The following is a 14,078-nucleotide window of genomic DNA, read 5'->3' on the forward strand; positions in this document are numbered from 1 at the left end:
TGTCACTGGGGAAACAAACAGCCTCCCTCTGCATTCAACAGTGGAGGCCTGGGCAAGGGGCTGGGGCTGGAAAGGGAGCCTTATCTCTCTCTCGATCACTTGCTGAACAGCTGTTCAGCGGCTTCCTTTCAACACCCCCTTCTCTCTTTGTAAAAAAAGGAGCACGATCTGCTTTTGGCCCCTAGGCAATTCGGCTCCAGGGACCATGCATTCGCTCAATAAGACACACAGACATTTCCCCTTACTTTTTAGGAGGAAAAAAGTGCTTCTTATGCAGCAAAAATACGGTAATTCTCCTCGCAGCTCACAGCTCAGCTATGGAATTTGTTCCCACAAATAGTGATGGCCACCAACTTTTTTGGGGAGGGGGCTTTAAAAGATGATTAGACAAATCCATGGAGGATAAGACCATCAAGGCTGCTGGCCACAATGGCTATGTTCTCCTTCCCCTGTCGGAGGCAGTATGCCTCTAAAGACCAGCTTCTGGGAATCACAAATGAGGAGAGCCTCCCCGCTAAGGCATCCGGTTGACCACTGTGAGAACAGTGCCAGGTTAGAAGGGCCTTTGGCCTGAGCCAGCAGGGCTCTTCCTATGTTCTAACCATTGGTGTCTCAAAGGTTGAATTCTGCACCAAGCTTATTATTTGTTGGCTACCTCCTATGTGCCAGATGTTTGAATGTTCCTGCAGAACAATGGTCCACCTGGGTCAGGACTGTCTCCACGCTGACTGGCAGGGGCTCTCTAGGATTTCAGACCAAGGATGTTTCCTAGCCATAGCTGGAAATGCCAGGGAATAAGTCAGGGACCATTTGCAAGCACAGTGTGTTCTCTACCACTGAGTTATAGCCTTTTCCTTAACATAATGGGCAGGGAACACAGTGTTTCCCATCACCCGCAGGAGCTTGAATCTGTCCTCAGCCATTTTGTGAAAAGTCGTATTTTTAGAGATGGAAGCAGCATTTAGTAGCGTGCTATGGCTGGCTAGCTATCCCAGAACAGCAAGATAATGTAGAAGGTGCCCTTAACACACGGTTGCACCAATTACCGATAAGAACCAAAGTTCTCATAATATTGGGGGAAACCAAAGTTCTCAAAATGTGGTTTCCATAACATGAAGAAATGGGTCCAATAATGTACTCCACATTCAGGTAACGTCCTAAATAGAATGGGCTCAGATTAAGAAACGGGTTGTGAAACCGATTTGTGAAATCTACCAAGAACTCGCCTGTTTCACTCCTGGGTGCCACACATGTGATGGCTTTGCCCTACTGCTTGATTTTCACCCTTCCCCTTCCTCCCGCTGCCTTGCTTACCTTCTGCAGGAGTTCAATTTCCTGCTGTTTTGCGTTGAGAACGGCCAAGGCTTGCTCATGCTCCAATTCCAGCTGTTGCCGCCGTTCAGCAGCCTCTCGCATATGCTGTTGAGTGGGGGAAGAAAGCAACTCATCAGGCAAGTGTGATGGGCAGATGCCAGGAACAGATCAGTAATAGCTCACAGTGAAGTTAATTCTATATTCAAAGAAACAAACAGCTCAGGAGGCCTGGCCTAGGAAGCACAGCAACTCATCCCAGTGGATCTTGCCCCAACCAAGGAGGCAGTTGTGAGGACTGAAGGTCCTCGCCTTCCCACAAGGCTCCTCCTCCCCTGGGTCCTTCCCAAGCAAGCTGAGACTCCATCAGCACATCTGTCTCTGCTACACCCTCTTCATACCTTTTTTGACCCTGGGAGATCAGGGGGAATGGGAACTGGTTGCAGCAGGAGGGGGAGACCCCGTCTCTGATTCCTCTCCAGCCTCCTCTTCTGCCTCTGCCTCTTCCTGCTTGCTAAACCATAAACCTTGCTACCTCTTCAGTTTCTGACACCTCCTCCTCCCAGTCTGCTCCCTCTTCTCCCTCTGACCACTCATCATCATCCCACCAACAACCCCCTGACTCTGAGACTTCTCCCCCCTTGAGGTTTCTCAGCTGGTGCGTTCCACCACTCCTCTGCCTCCAGCCAGCCCACGACAGGAAGTGAACAACAGTTGCTTGCTCCCTTCTCACCCCAATATTACTCCTTTGTGGTAGGGGAAACACTTCAGCACAATGCCAATTAAATGTTGCCAACATGATGCCCATGGCCACTGCGGTACCCTTGAGGTCTTCTCTTAGTACCCACAAAGCCTCTGAGCCCTGCCCCACAGACACACAACTTGCTGCTACATGTAATGGTGGCGACATTTTTTCCTCCCTTGAAAATCATAGGGTTGCAAGGTTCGAAGGGACACCATGGGTCATCTAGTCCAACCCCCTGCAATGCAGGAATCACAGCTGAGATGGGAAGAAAAAAAGACTCTCTGCTCTTTGGGCATAGTTCCTAGAGTCACATCATAAGCTGGGTAGAATGCTGTCTTATGTTCCCTTCTGAAATGCTCTGACGTGATTTTCAGTGGATCACTTTGCTTATTAATGGCTGCTTGTTCGCCTGGGGATAGTTCAAACTCTCCAGGTATCCAAACAGGCAACAGGACGCATTAAAAATAATACATCACAGAAGGGGCTGTGTACAATGAGTTGGAAAGCCATGGACATGGAGCCAAAGATGTGCTCAAGATGACATAGAGGGACAATGTGGTGGGACACCTGAGTTGCAGGCCGAAGGTCCCAGGGCCAATTCTGAGCATCTGCAGTGGAAAAATAATAATCAGGTGGCAGATGATGTGAAACACACACTGCCAGTTGGAGCATAGGGCACTGGAAAAGCCCTTCCTCTGTGAATTTAACTAATCCTCCGTTAACCACCATTTCTTTTGCTGGCCTCCCAGGAAATGGATCAACAGACATTCACACAAAGCCCTATGTCCTTTAATCTGACCTTCCTCTCCCCAAAACCTTTCCCCCTGTTGCAAACTATTCCCACCGAACCCGCAGGTAGTAAGTGCTGCCCGCTGAGGACTTAAGAATAAGAAAAAGGAGTGAGCTCTCTTCGTGAATTCATAGAGAGACAGTCTTCCCTTTTGAAACCGTCCAGAATGAGCTGGCAAACATTGCACGGACCTTTATATCTATCTACCCATCACTATTTGGCGTGTTTTTGAAGGACTAAAATAGGAATGAAAGGCATCCAGCCTTGCTTGGCACGTCTTTTTTTGGAGGGGGGCAGGTTGGAGAATGGTTTTTCTTTTTTCTTTTCCTGAAACCAAAGACAGAATTGCTTTCGTCTTCCTTTGTTCGCCACTGAAACATCCACGCTGTGCCCTCCTTGGTCTCCTTTTTGCTTTCCCGACAAAGTTGTGATTGTAAAGCAATGTTTGAACTTCTCTTTATCTGCGTCACTCCAAAGGAGACTTAGCAGAAGCTGTTACTGTGGTTCAGTCAGCTGACAAGGTGTGTGGGTGTGTGTCTGTCTGTCTGTCTGTCTGTCTGGAGGAGATTGAACCTGAAGCTCCTGCACTCAGGGGCGAACGAATGCGTTGTGACACCCGGGTCGGGGCGTCACTACGTAGGGCGCATGTGCGGTGTCACTACATACGATGCATGCAGCGCATGTAGCGACGCCGCACATGCGTTGTACATAGCGGTCTGACGGAGCTTGCGCTCCAGTGCCGTACGGATGGTGCCAGGATCCTCTGCTCGCAGCTGCAGCCATGAACAGAGGATCCTCCACATGCAGCTGCGGCGGCGTGATGGCTGTTCGCGCCGTGGCGAGCCGCTGCAAGGTGCCTTCTTGTCACCCCTCCAGACATGGTATCCAGGGCGTGACGCCCCCCCCCCCCCGGCTGCCCCATTGCGACGCCGACGCCACTGCCTGCACTGGGTGGGTGGAGGGGAGCATATTTTTATAGATCAGCATAAACCATTTAGAAACTTATAACTTATATTGAGAGCCAGTGTGGTGTAGTGGTTAAGAGCAGTGGACTCGTAATCTGGGGAACCGGGTTCGCTTCCCCGCTCCTCCACATGCAGCTGCTGGGTGACCTTGGGCTAGTCACACTTCTCTGAAGTCTCTCAGCCCCACTCACCTCACAGAGTGTTTGTTGTGGGGGAGGAAGGGAAAGGAGAATGTGAGCCGCTTTGAGACTCCTTCGGGTAGTGAAAAGCGGGATATCAAATCCAAACTCTTCTATAACTATGCTAATTTTTATTTCAAAAGTTCCTACAAGTGACACATAATGTTTGTTCTGCAGTTGCAAGAAGTCGGTCCTTTAGCACAGCAGCACCTACACTTTGGAACTCCCTGCCACTTGATATTAGGCAGACGCCTTCACTGCATTGGTTTTGCCTGAATTGCTGAATGCACAAAAGTATACATTTCCTGCAAAAGAGACACAAAACTTTCCAATATTAGAAGCACTGGGATGGCGGGAGTTATTATTATTTTTAATCACAGGTTTTTATGGGCATTGACTTTCTACACATTGTTTTCCTCCTTCTTAGCATTCTTGCTTCGGGGAAAAAAAATGATAGATGTATAGATCTTGCTTTCAATGTTTGTTCGTTTTTTTATTGGTCTTTCAAAGGAATATTTTGGATGGTTCCTTGCAAATCAGTTACAGGTAGGTAGCCGTGTTGGTCTGCCATAGTCAAAACAAAACAAAATAATAAAACTTGTAACTCAGTTTTTGTTCTAGTAAGCGATATATAAATTTTGGGGAATAAATAAATAATGTTCTGCCTGTCCACTTGTTAGCCACTGAAGTGTGAGATTCGCTGATTAGTTAGCTGATAAGCTCCACATTCTATTCTTCACACACACACACATTTCAAACCAGTTTCTAAGCCTCCTGCCTGCAGTCCAAGTTGGCAAGAAAGTCTGGGGAAAGTTGAAGGAAACTCTTCTTCTTTTCATTACTGCTTGTGTGAGGAAGATAAATCAAAGTCATGCCATTTCTCAAACACACAGCAGGTTAAGGCAAGTGATTACAGAAAGCACAGGCTCTGCCTCTCCCTGTTTGCATGTTGAGATGCATTTCTGCAATTAGGGATGTCAGAGAATCCCAGTCAAAACAGACCTGGCTGTTGAAATTGCCACATACCTGCTCACCGAATTAACTACATGCAAATGCAAGGAGGCAGTTGTTGACACCAAACTTCAAAAGCTGTGGATTTCTATCACTAATCTACATAACCTACACCCAAGTTTCCATCTTGGGAAGCAAGCTCCACAGAATCCAGCGAAACTTACACCTCAGAAGTAAAATCCCATTAAATTCACTCCCACTGTTCGACATAGTAACTATTCTTTTCATTAACGTATACGGCATATTTAGCCTTACAGTGCAATCCTAAAACATGTCTAAATTAATGGGTTTTACTCCCATGTAAACGAGTTTAGGATTGCAGACTTGGTGTGTGTATGTTTACATACTTAAAAACAGGTGCCCCGATTCAAGTCAGGACCAGGACCATTTCAGTCTTGAGTCCAGCTCACAATGGGGTTTCTCTTGCTGCTCCTTGCTCTGCCTGCCTGTCAGCAACGCAGGACTTGCAAAGGAGGTTGTTGGACAGGCCTGTGCTGACTCAGTCCTGAGCACATAATGACAGTGTCAGACAACGCTCTCGAGCATGTTCCAGAGCCCCATTTCCTCTTGGGATCCTTTACACTGGCTCGATTTCATGCCATTCCCACAGCGTTCTTACAGGGTGTATTTTCCAGTACCCCTCTGGATCTTCGACTCTGCCCATGCAACAATGGAAAGATAGAGGACTTTATTCACTTCTTCCTCTACTGCCCACTATATGCCTCAATAAGATCCAGGCTTCTCTCTCTAATCCCACTGACTATCGCCAGGGACGATGACCGCATGAAATATCTACTGGTGGATGCCAACCCCTTGGTTTCACGTGGAGTGGCCATCTACGTATTACAGGCCCTGAAACTCAGGACCACCTTTTTGGCCAACTTCCCTTAACCTTAGTCTTATGTATATTCCCGACATGGACACTGTCGTCACGCCCGCTAGCACTTTTTATTTTATTTGTTTTATCCAGTACGATTTTACTTCCAATTGTTTTAACTGTATCTGTTGTATTCTCTGCATAATCGTGTCAGGCTACTGCCTGGTCTTTTACTATGTGCTATGGCCATAGGGCTAATGCAATAAATAAATTGATTGATGGGATCCTGCAATTTGGGTTAAAGGGTAAAGGTAAAGGGACCCCTGACAGTTAAGTACAGTCGTGAACGACTCTGGGGTTGCGGCGCTCATCTCACTTTACTGGCCAAGGGAGCCGGCGTTTGTCCGCAGACAGTTTTTTCAGGTCATGTGGCCAGCATGACTAAGCCACTTCTGGTGAAACCAGAGCAGTACACGGAAACGCCGTTTACCTTCCCGCCGGAGCGGTACCTATTTATCTACTTGCACTTTGACATGCTTTCAAACTGCTAGGTGGGCAGGAGCAGGGACCGAGCAACGGGAGCTCACCCCATCATGGGGATTCGAACCGCCGACCTTCCAATCGGCAAGCCCTAGAGGTTCAGTGGTTTAGACCACAGCGCCACCCGCAATTTGGGTTAATAAATCACAAGACTGTGGAGTTGGAAGTGACCCCAACGGTCAACCACTCCAACCCCCCTGCAATGCAGGAATCACAGCTAAAGAATCCCTGATAGACAGCCATCCAACTGCTGTTTGGAGGAGCATCCACTATCTTCTGAGGGAGTCCCTGCACTGTCGGAGACGGGCACTCCTTGTCCGTTCCACAGCCTCCCTTAGGAAGGTGTCCATGAGGGCTCTGGCTACAGGCCCTGGTGGTCTGGGAGGTTCTTCTGGGAGTTCTTGTCCAGTTTCCCAGGCACAATGGCCTCTCCATCTTCTGCAGTCCCTGGCCCAGACCTGGCTCCCCATCTGGTGCCCCTGAAGACTTCAAGTTCTGTCCACATTGCTGCTGGATGCAAGAGTCACGACAGCATCACAACCTCCGAAGGGCGTGTTAGAACATTTGTCTCTCTTTCCTCACTGCTCCCCAGCCCAGTTGTCTCCAAAGTGTGTGTGCTTGCTCCAGGAGACAAGACAGCTTTGCTGAGGAAGCTGATCTCCATGGTGGGGAAGGAATCTGCCCCAGGAAACAGGTTTATTTTTAAAAGTTCCAATATTTATAAAAGCCTACCGTTGACATTAACGGAGACTCAGGCGCCTTTTTGAATGTCATTGCCTTGTTTCAGAAAGATAACTGGAACGCAGGGAGGGAAGCGACCCAAATTTAATTCTGCGCTAGAATGTGGCGATCAAAGGGGTTTGTCGCCTTGCTCAGCCAATGCCACATCAACGGCGCAGCAGAGTCAGGGCGGATCGGAGGCTGGAGCACATTGGGCAGAGAGGAAGAGAGGGGGAGAAAAGAGATCCATTTCCTTTGAGATGTTATATTTAACTTTTCAGAGCGTTGTGTCAGCACATTTCAGCCCTGGCTCTTCTGCCAAGCTAATACATCCCGATAAAATGGAAGGGAGAATTAAAACTGCTCCTCCTCAATGCAGGGCTGCTTTCTATATTCAGAGGCAGAAAATGAACACCACTTTCCCGGGTAGGCTACTACATGATGTAGGCAGAGAACCCATTGAAACAAACTCACTTTTGTTTGCATTTTAATGAGAGACAGCTTAATTCGCATTTCTCGAACCAATACGCGAACCGAAACCACATTTGCTATGAGTCCTGCAGGGTGTGCTGCTCAGAACGCCCAGAGATTCTCAGGGTGGTGTATTTTCTAGGATTAGTTGTTGTCATCAAGATTTAATCTAGCAGATGCTTAATTTTTTGCTGCTATTGGTGTTGGTTTGGTGTTTTTTTATTATGAGACCTTATGATTTATGTGTTGATTGTTTTTTTATTTAATGCTCATGGCTACTTTTGTTATATATACATTTTGTAATTATGTAAATCTTTTTAAGAATGTAAGCTGCCTTGAGCATGGCTTAACTATGGGAAGGTGACATACAAATGAATGACAGTAAGTGATGATGAAAACCAGATTTTGTGATGCAATTCTCCAAGCGCACAGTGCATACAAGAAATGCATATACAGTGGTACCTCGGCTTACAGACGCTTCAGGTTACAGATGCTTCAGGTTACAGACTCCGCTAACCCAGAAATAGTACCTCGGGTTAAGAACTTTGCTTCAGGATGAGAACAGAAATCGTGTGGCAGTGTGAGGCCCCATTAGCTAAAGTGGCACCTCAGATTAAGAACAGTTTCAGGTTAAGAACGGACCTCCAGAACGAATTAAGTTCTTAGCCTGAGGTACCACTGTATCAGAGGAAACTGTGTAGAATATAGGATTCTGTGAAGAGGGTGTGCAGCCAGATCTACAGCTGTTAATGTATTCTATTTTAGCCATCAATTTAAAAGGTCTCAAAGAGACGACAACAGAATCGACTAGTGTATGTGTCAGGCATAGGCAAACTCGGCCCTCCAGATGTTTTGGGGACTACAACTCCCACGATCCCTAGTTAACAGGACCAGTGGTCAGGGATGATGGGAACTGTAGTCCCAAAACATCTGGAGGGCTGAGTTTGCCTATGCCTGGTGTATGTAGTTTGCTTGACACAAGCACAAACTAAGGAGATTGCATAGAGAGCATGCGAAATGGAGACGCGAGGGCGGCTGTGACAGCAGCAGCCAGCAGATCAACGGGGTCTTCCTCCTATTTGAATGTTCAAACATTCCCAGGTTGCAATGCCAAGCTGGGCCTTGCCATTGTGGGATGTAAACACAGAGCAGCCAAACACAACACTCCTAGAGAGGACATGAAGGTAACTCAGTCCTCCAGGCTTAACTTCCTGTTTACCTGGACTGAGTTACAGGAACCAGAAGTAGGTGTGGTCTTACCTGGGAGCAAGATCCCAAAGAAGACTTCCCTTTTTGCCTCGTCGTTTGAACAAGCAGGATGCTCTCTCTCAGCCTGCAGCTGAGAGAAGCAGAAGTGAAGCTTCTTTCCTTATGGAATCAGCTTCACCACATGTAAATATGTTTATCTAAGTTTATCTGCCTCTTTGAGCCTGTACTGTGACTCTTGGATGTCTGTAAGTAAACTCTTTTATATCTAATAATCAGTACTGTATTGTGTCTTTGCTTTTAAGAGGGAACAAGGGGAATATACCAGGAATATATATTTCTTATAGAGGCTTTAGTAAGTCTATGCAACCGTTTTCTGCTGTGTTTTAGAAGGGAATTTAACTCTGCTAAGTTTGGAGCTTGCTCACACAAGCTGGGATTGAGATATATAAATAATATATACTCATCCACACTCCTAAACATTCCCACAGCCATATGTTCCAAACAGTTCAGCCCTCTGCTGAGCATCTTCCTTGCGATGGCAATGACAACACTTACATTCAAGGGACCAGAGAGCTGCACATACAGTCTCCTAGCTTGCTTGCTTTCTTTCTACTTACCTTTAGGACCTGCTCTAGGTTCTCCAGTTTGGCTCGGAGCTGGTGCTTCTCCTTCACAGCCAAATCGCGTTCTTTGGTCACTGCGGCGAGGGTTCCTCTAAGCTGATCATAGTCTGTTTTCACCTAAACAACAGCAAAGGAAAAACTGAGACAGCACAAATTGCCTTTCCGCAGGTGCCATCAATGTGAAAGAAGAACCACATGATTTACGACTCCCCCCCCCCCCGCCCTAATATTTCCAAAGAAAAGGCTTTAAGTATTGCCCATGTATCTTTGGGACTAGTCACTCTTGCAAACTGGTGGGGATCTTATCCATGTTGTGGAGAAGGGTGTGTGTACGTAGCCCGTTGTACGGGTGCAGTTCAGAACGCAGTTCTGTGAGTATTGCAGGCGCCTACTGGATAGTGACCACGACATCACCTATGTATGCATCCTGTGGTCTCTTTAGGGATGAACAGACCCAGCTAGATTCAGCCTGTTTCAGTTCGGTGTCTGATAATCTGCTCCATCCTGTTTCCGCATGCAGATTAAAAATAATAACAACTGCAAAAGTTTCTTTAAGTAATAAGTGTATGCGTTGTACAAGTTTGTCCAAGGATTGCTTTTCGACACCTCCATCCCTTTTCGTTTTTTAAATTTCTAGTTTCTGGTTGCTTGGAATGTCTAGAAAGAGCAACAACTTGTTCATGATGTAGAAACAGGGCAAACAAAGGACAGCTGCCGATGACATGCTGTGCCACCCTTGAACTCTATATGGAAAAAGATGGCTGGCAGCATGAACCAATGGCAGCAGACACCCACCCCCTTTGTAAAATATGGAATTTAGTGTAGCCACAGATTCTGGAGCAGATTATAGAATCATAGAATTGTAGAGTTGGAAGGGATCACAAGGGTCATCTAGTCCGACCCCCTGCAACGCAGGAATCTTTTGCCCAACACGGGGCTTGAACCCACGACCCTGAGATTAAGAGTCTCATGGTCTACCGACTGAGCTACCAAGGTGGCTAGGTTTTAACATCAAATTTACATTCCACATTTCCTCCAAGGAGCTCAGACTGCAATGCACAGCTCTCCTCCTTCCCCCATCAATCATCACAACCACCCTGTGAGGTAGGTTAAGCCGAGAGAGCATGTAGGGCATGGGTAGGCAAACTAAGGCCTGGGTGCTGGATCCGACCCAATCGCCTTCTCAATCCGGCCCACGGACAGTCCAGGAATCAGAGTGTGTTTTACATGAGTAGAATGTGTCCTTTTATTTAAAATGCATCTCTGGATTATTTGTGGGGCACAGGAATTCATTCATTCCCCCTCCCCCCAAAAAATATAGACCGGCCCCCTGCTGAAAAAGTTTGCTGACCCCTGATGTAGGGTGTAAGGACATTCAGTGGTTGCTCATGAGTAAAGCACCAGATGCAGAACTTCTAAAAACTAAGTTCTTTTATTGTGCACAGCTATTTACAGTGGAGCAAAAGATCAAACGTCCATCTCATCCCTCCGCAGAGTCCAGGAATGAGCTCTTCCTGTTCTTTGTCCAGCAAAAGAGGCGTGGGATTCTAAACCCACGCCTCCCCCTGCCACGTCCTTCCCATCTGCGTCCTCGGAGCGTGGGAACCTGACCCCGTTCCCCGCTATCTCTCTGGTGTGCAGGCTCTGCCATCCTCTCAGAGCCCCTGCACTGCCTTCCTGCCTCTAACTCCCCCTCCCTGCTGGAGGAACGGTCGCTTCCGGTGCTGTCGGGGGAGGACGAACTGGTAATCAGCTTAGGGGGTTCTCTATACTGTAAATGCTCCCGCGACCCTACCAGCCGCGGGGAGGGGGGGGGGTTTCCTGACATAGGGTGACCATATGTGCTATTTTATGTGCCAGAAGACTGCCCCTTTATTGGAAGCACCTTATATTTAAAGGATTCTGCATTCCAAATCTAGCTTAAAGATAAAGAACTCAAAGAAGGGTGGAGAGGGGGCTTGAAGTTACCACCAGAACGGTAGACTGAGCAGGCACACAAAGGTTGCTTGGTCACAGTCTTCACGGCTACAGTGAGATGTATGCCGAGGAAGCTCACAGAAGCCAGAGGAATTTCAGAGTATGGTTTCCAGTGGCGAGAAGCGGTTGTTTTCGTGAACAAGCGCATGCATTCGCGCTAGAGGCAACATTTCCATTAATCACCCTGACACCTAATTTCTAGAAGCTCCATAGAAGGAAGCGAAACTCTGAAGGATGACAAATCCCAGCAACTCGCACTACAAATCGGAACAAGTCGTCTCCAAAAGTCAAATAAGCAGGATAAAGTGGGAATAGTGATTCATCCTGCGACAGACACTGGAAAATAGGACTGCCCAGTGGGGCTCGCTAGGGTGGAGCACAGGGAGGCCAACAGTAGGTGGCGCCAGAGCCAATGACAGGCAGAGCCAACTCATGCTAGTTTTGCACGAACACAAGACTAATCTCTGCTGGGTTCTGTAGGATGGAACTGACAGGTAGTAGCATCCCATGGTCTGGCTTTAAGTAAGAAGGCAGACAAGGGAGGTGGGGGCTGAGGGTAGACTGAGGTTGGTGGGGCAGTGCCCCGTTTACCCTAATAAGATAGCCTCCTCTGGTGCTGCCGCCAGCAAACAAGACTAGCTGGAGCAAAACCAATAGCTGCCACAGAGCTTGAGCTCAGAATTTGGGGGTTCCTTCACACAGAAACGTGGGTTTTTAATTTATGTGTTTGGCAAAGTGGGTAGAGAGGTGCCCAGGTGCCGGGTGGTGCTTAAACACTGCCCCCCTGGTAACGGAGCCTCAATTTCTCCTTCCCTCTGGTTTTTTTGCCTTGAGCTGGGTGCACAAGCAGCAGCTGATTTGGTTTGCCCCGTCCCAAATGTGCTCATGGAATCTGTCAATCCCATTTGTTCATGCTTATGCAAGTGCATCTAATGATTGCCTCTGCAAGCTGCTGTCTCGGGAACATATGGGCCATACATGAAATGAAAATCGCGTCCGAACAGCCGAGCCCCCCCCCCCCCCGCACTCCCTCCCCAACTCCAGTGGCAGCGAAAGACGGCTGACCTAGTTTGAAGGACTGCTAGATACAGCCCTCCTGATTCTTATAGAATACTTTGCTCCAAGAACAAATTATAAAGCGGTAGCCAAACTAGCCTGTGAACCCAAACACAAAGATGGTCCTGTGGCAACTTAAAAGAGCAAAAGATTTAGTATGACACTAAATCACAACCCAATCTGTAGGTCTTTTGAGTGTTTGCTCTGGGGTAATTCCTCTTTCAATGATTCAAGATGCCCAGAAACGTATTTGCACAGTTCAGCTGTGGTTTCCTAAGAGCATATCCACATCACCACCATCCCATTCCCACACGACAGGTGTGGGAAACCTTTGTCCTCCTAATGTTGCTGAACCACAATTCCCATCCAAGCCTGGCAAATGAACAGGAAGATGTAGCTTAGCAACATCACGAGGCTAACAGTAGACTCATTCCCTGGCTGTGGATTCCTGGTGTAGCCAAACTGGCACAACTTGTGTGCGACAGGGAGGGATGAGGAGAACTGGGAGAACTCCAAGATTTGCAGAATTACATCCTGCCCCCTTTATAAAAACAAACAAACTTTAGAACAAACAGGGATTGATCCAACGGAATTTCCCTCTCAAGGAAGAAACTTGAACCTTAGTCAGATAATAGGTCTACATGCATTCAATTAATGCATGGAGTGGGGCCCCTGGACACCGGCCCCACCCATATCTCCTCACCTATGCTTTTGACCAGGGGTCAGCAACCTTTTTCAGCTGTGGGCCGGTCCACCGTCCCTCAGACCATGTGGTGGGCCAGACTATATTTTGTAAATTAAAAATGAACGAATTCCTATGCCCCACAAATACCCCGGAGATGCATTTTAAATAAAAGGACACATTCTACTCATGTAAAAACACCAGGCAGGCCCCACAAATAACCCAGAGATGCATTTTAAATAAAAGCACACATTCTACTCATGTAAAAACACCAGGCAGGCCCCACAAATAACCCAGAGATGCATTTTAAATAAAAGCACACATTCTACTCATGTAAAAACACACTGATTCCTGGACCGTCCGCAGGCTGGATTGAGAAGGCGATTGGGCTGCATCCGGCCCACGGGCCTTAGGTTGCCTACCCCTGCTGTTGACCTTTGTGATTTCAGCTGAACATGCTTGGAATCACCCTTCAGATGTATGCGCTATACAAATAAACAAAAAAATTAATGGGCCGCTTCCTCCTCATTTCAGCTTCATTATAGGTTTCTGTTATAATAGATCTGCTTCCTGCCTTTTAAACATGGAGCTGGGGGGGGGAGAGAGAGAGACTTGACATAGCTCATTAAGGACCATCAAAATATTCCACACAGCTTTCCACACCTCTCCTCGCTCTACCCAGCCTTACTCTGAATACCGATTATTTCCAGGCAGACTTAAGAAGAGAGAGTTTATCTTGCACGCAGGCATGCGCGCACATTTCTGAGCATCTGTAATTAAGAGACCTGCTAATGAATTTCCCTCTCTTAATCACAGCTACCGGCGAGCAGATTACGAAACGTGGCTCAGGAACGTTGCTGTGAACCTTTGCTACAAAACATCTCCCTTTATTTCCTAGCTACAAAATGAAAGAATGGACAGAGAGAGAGAAAAGGAGACAAGCACTTCCAGACTTGGAGCCCGTTTACAGTCTTCATTTAAT

The 14,078-nt window shown here is 47.3% G+C and overlaps 1 protein-coding gene across 1 annotated transcript in view; it reads right to left on the bottom strand.

Moving 5' to 3' along the window:
- RIMBP2 (RIMS binding protein 2) overlaps positions 1–14,078 on the bottom strand; it is a 276,015-nt gene that overhangs the window by 75,852 nt on the left and 186,085 nt on the right. The window contains 2 exon segments of the mRNA XM_033174379.1: positions 1,315–1,419; positions 9,376–9,498. Coding sequence (XP_033030270.1) covers positions 1,315–1,419; positions 9,376–9,498 — 228 coding nt within the window.

The sequence above is a fragment of the Lacerta agilis genome, chromosome 17, assembly GCF_009819535.1.
Source record: "Lacerta agilis isolate rLacAgi1 chromosome 17, rLacAgi1.pri, whole genome shotgun sequence".
Classification (NCBI taxonomy): Eukaryota; Metazoa; Chordata; class Lepidosauria; order Squamata; family Lacertidae; genus Lacerta; species Lacerta agilis.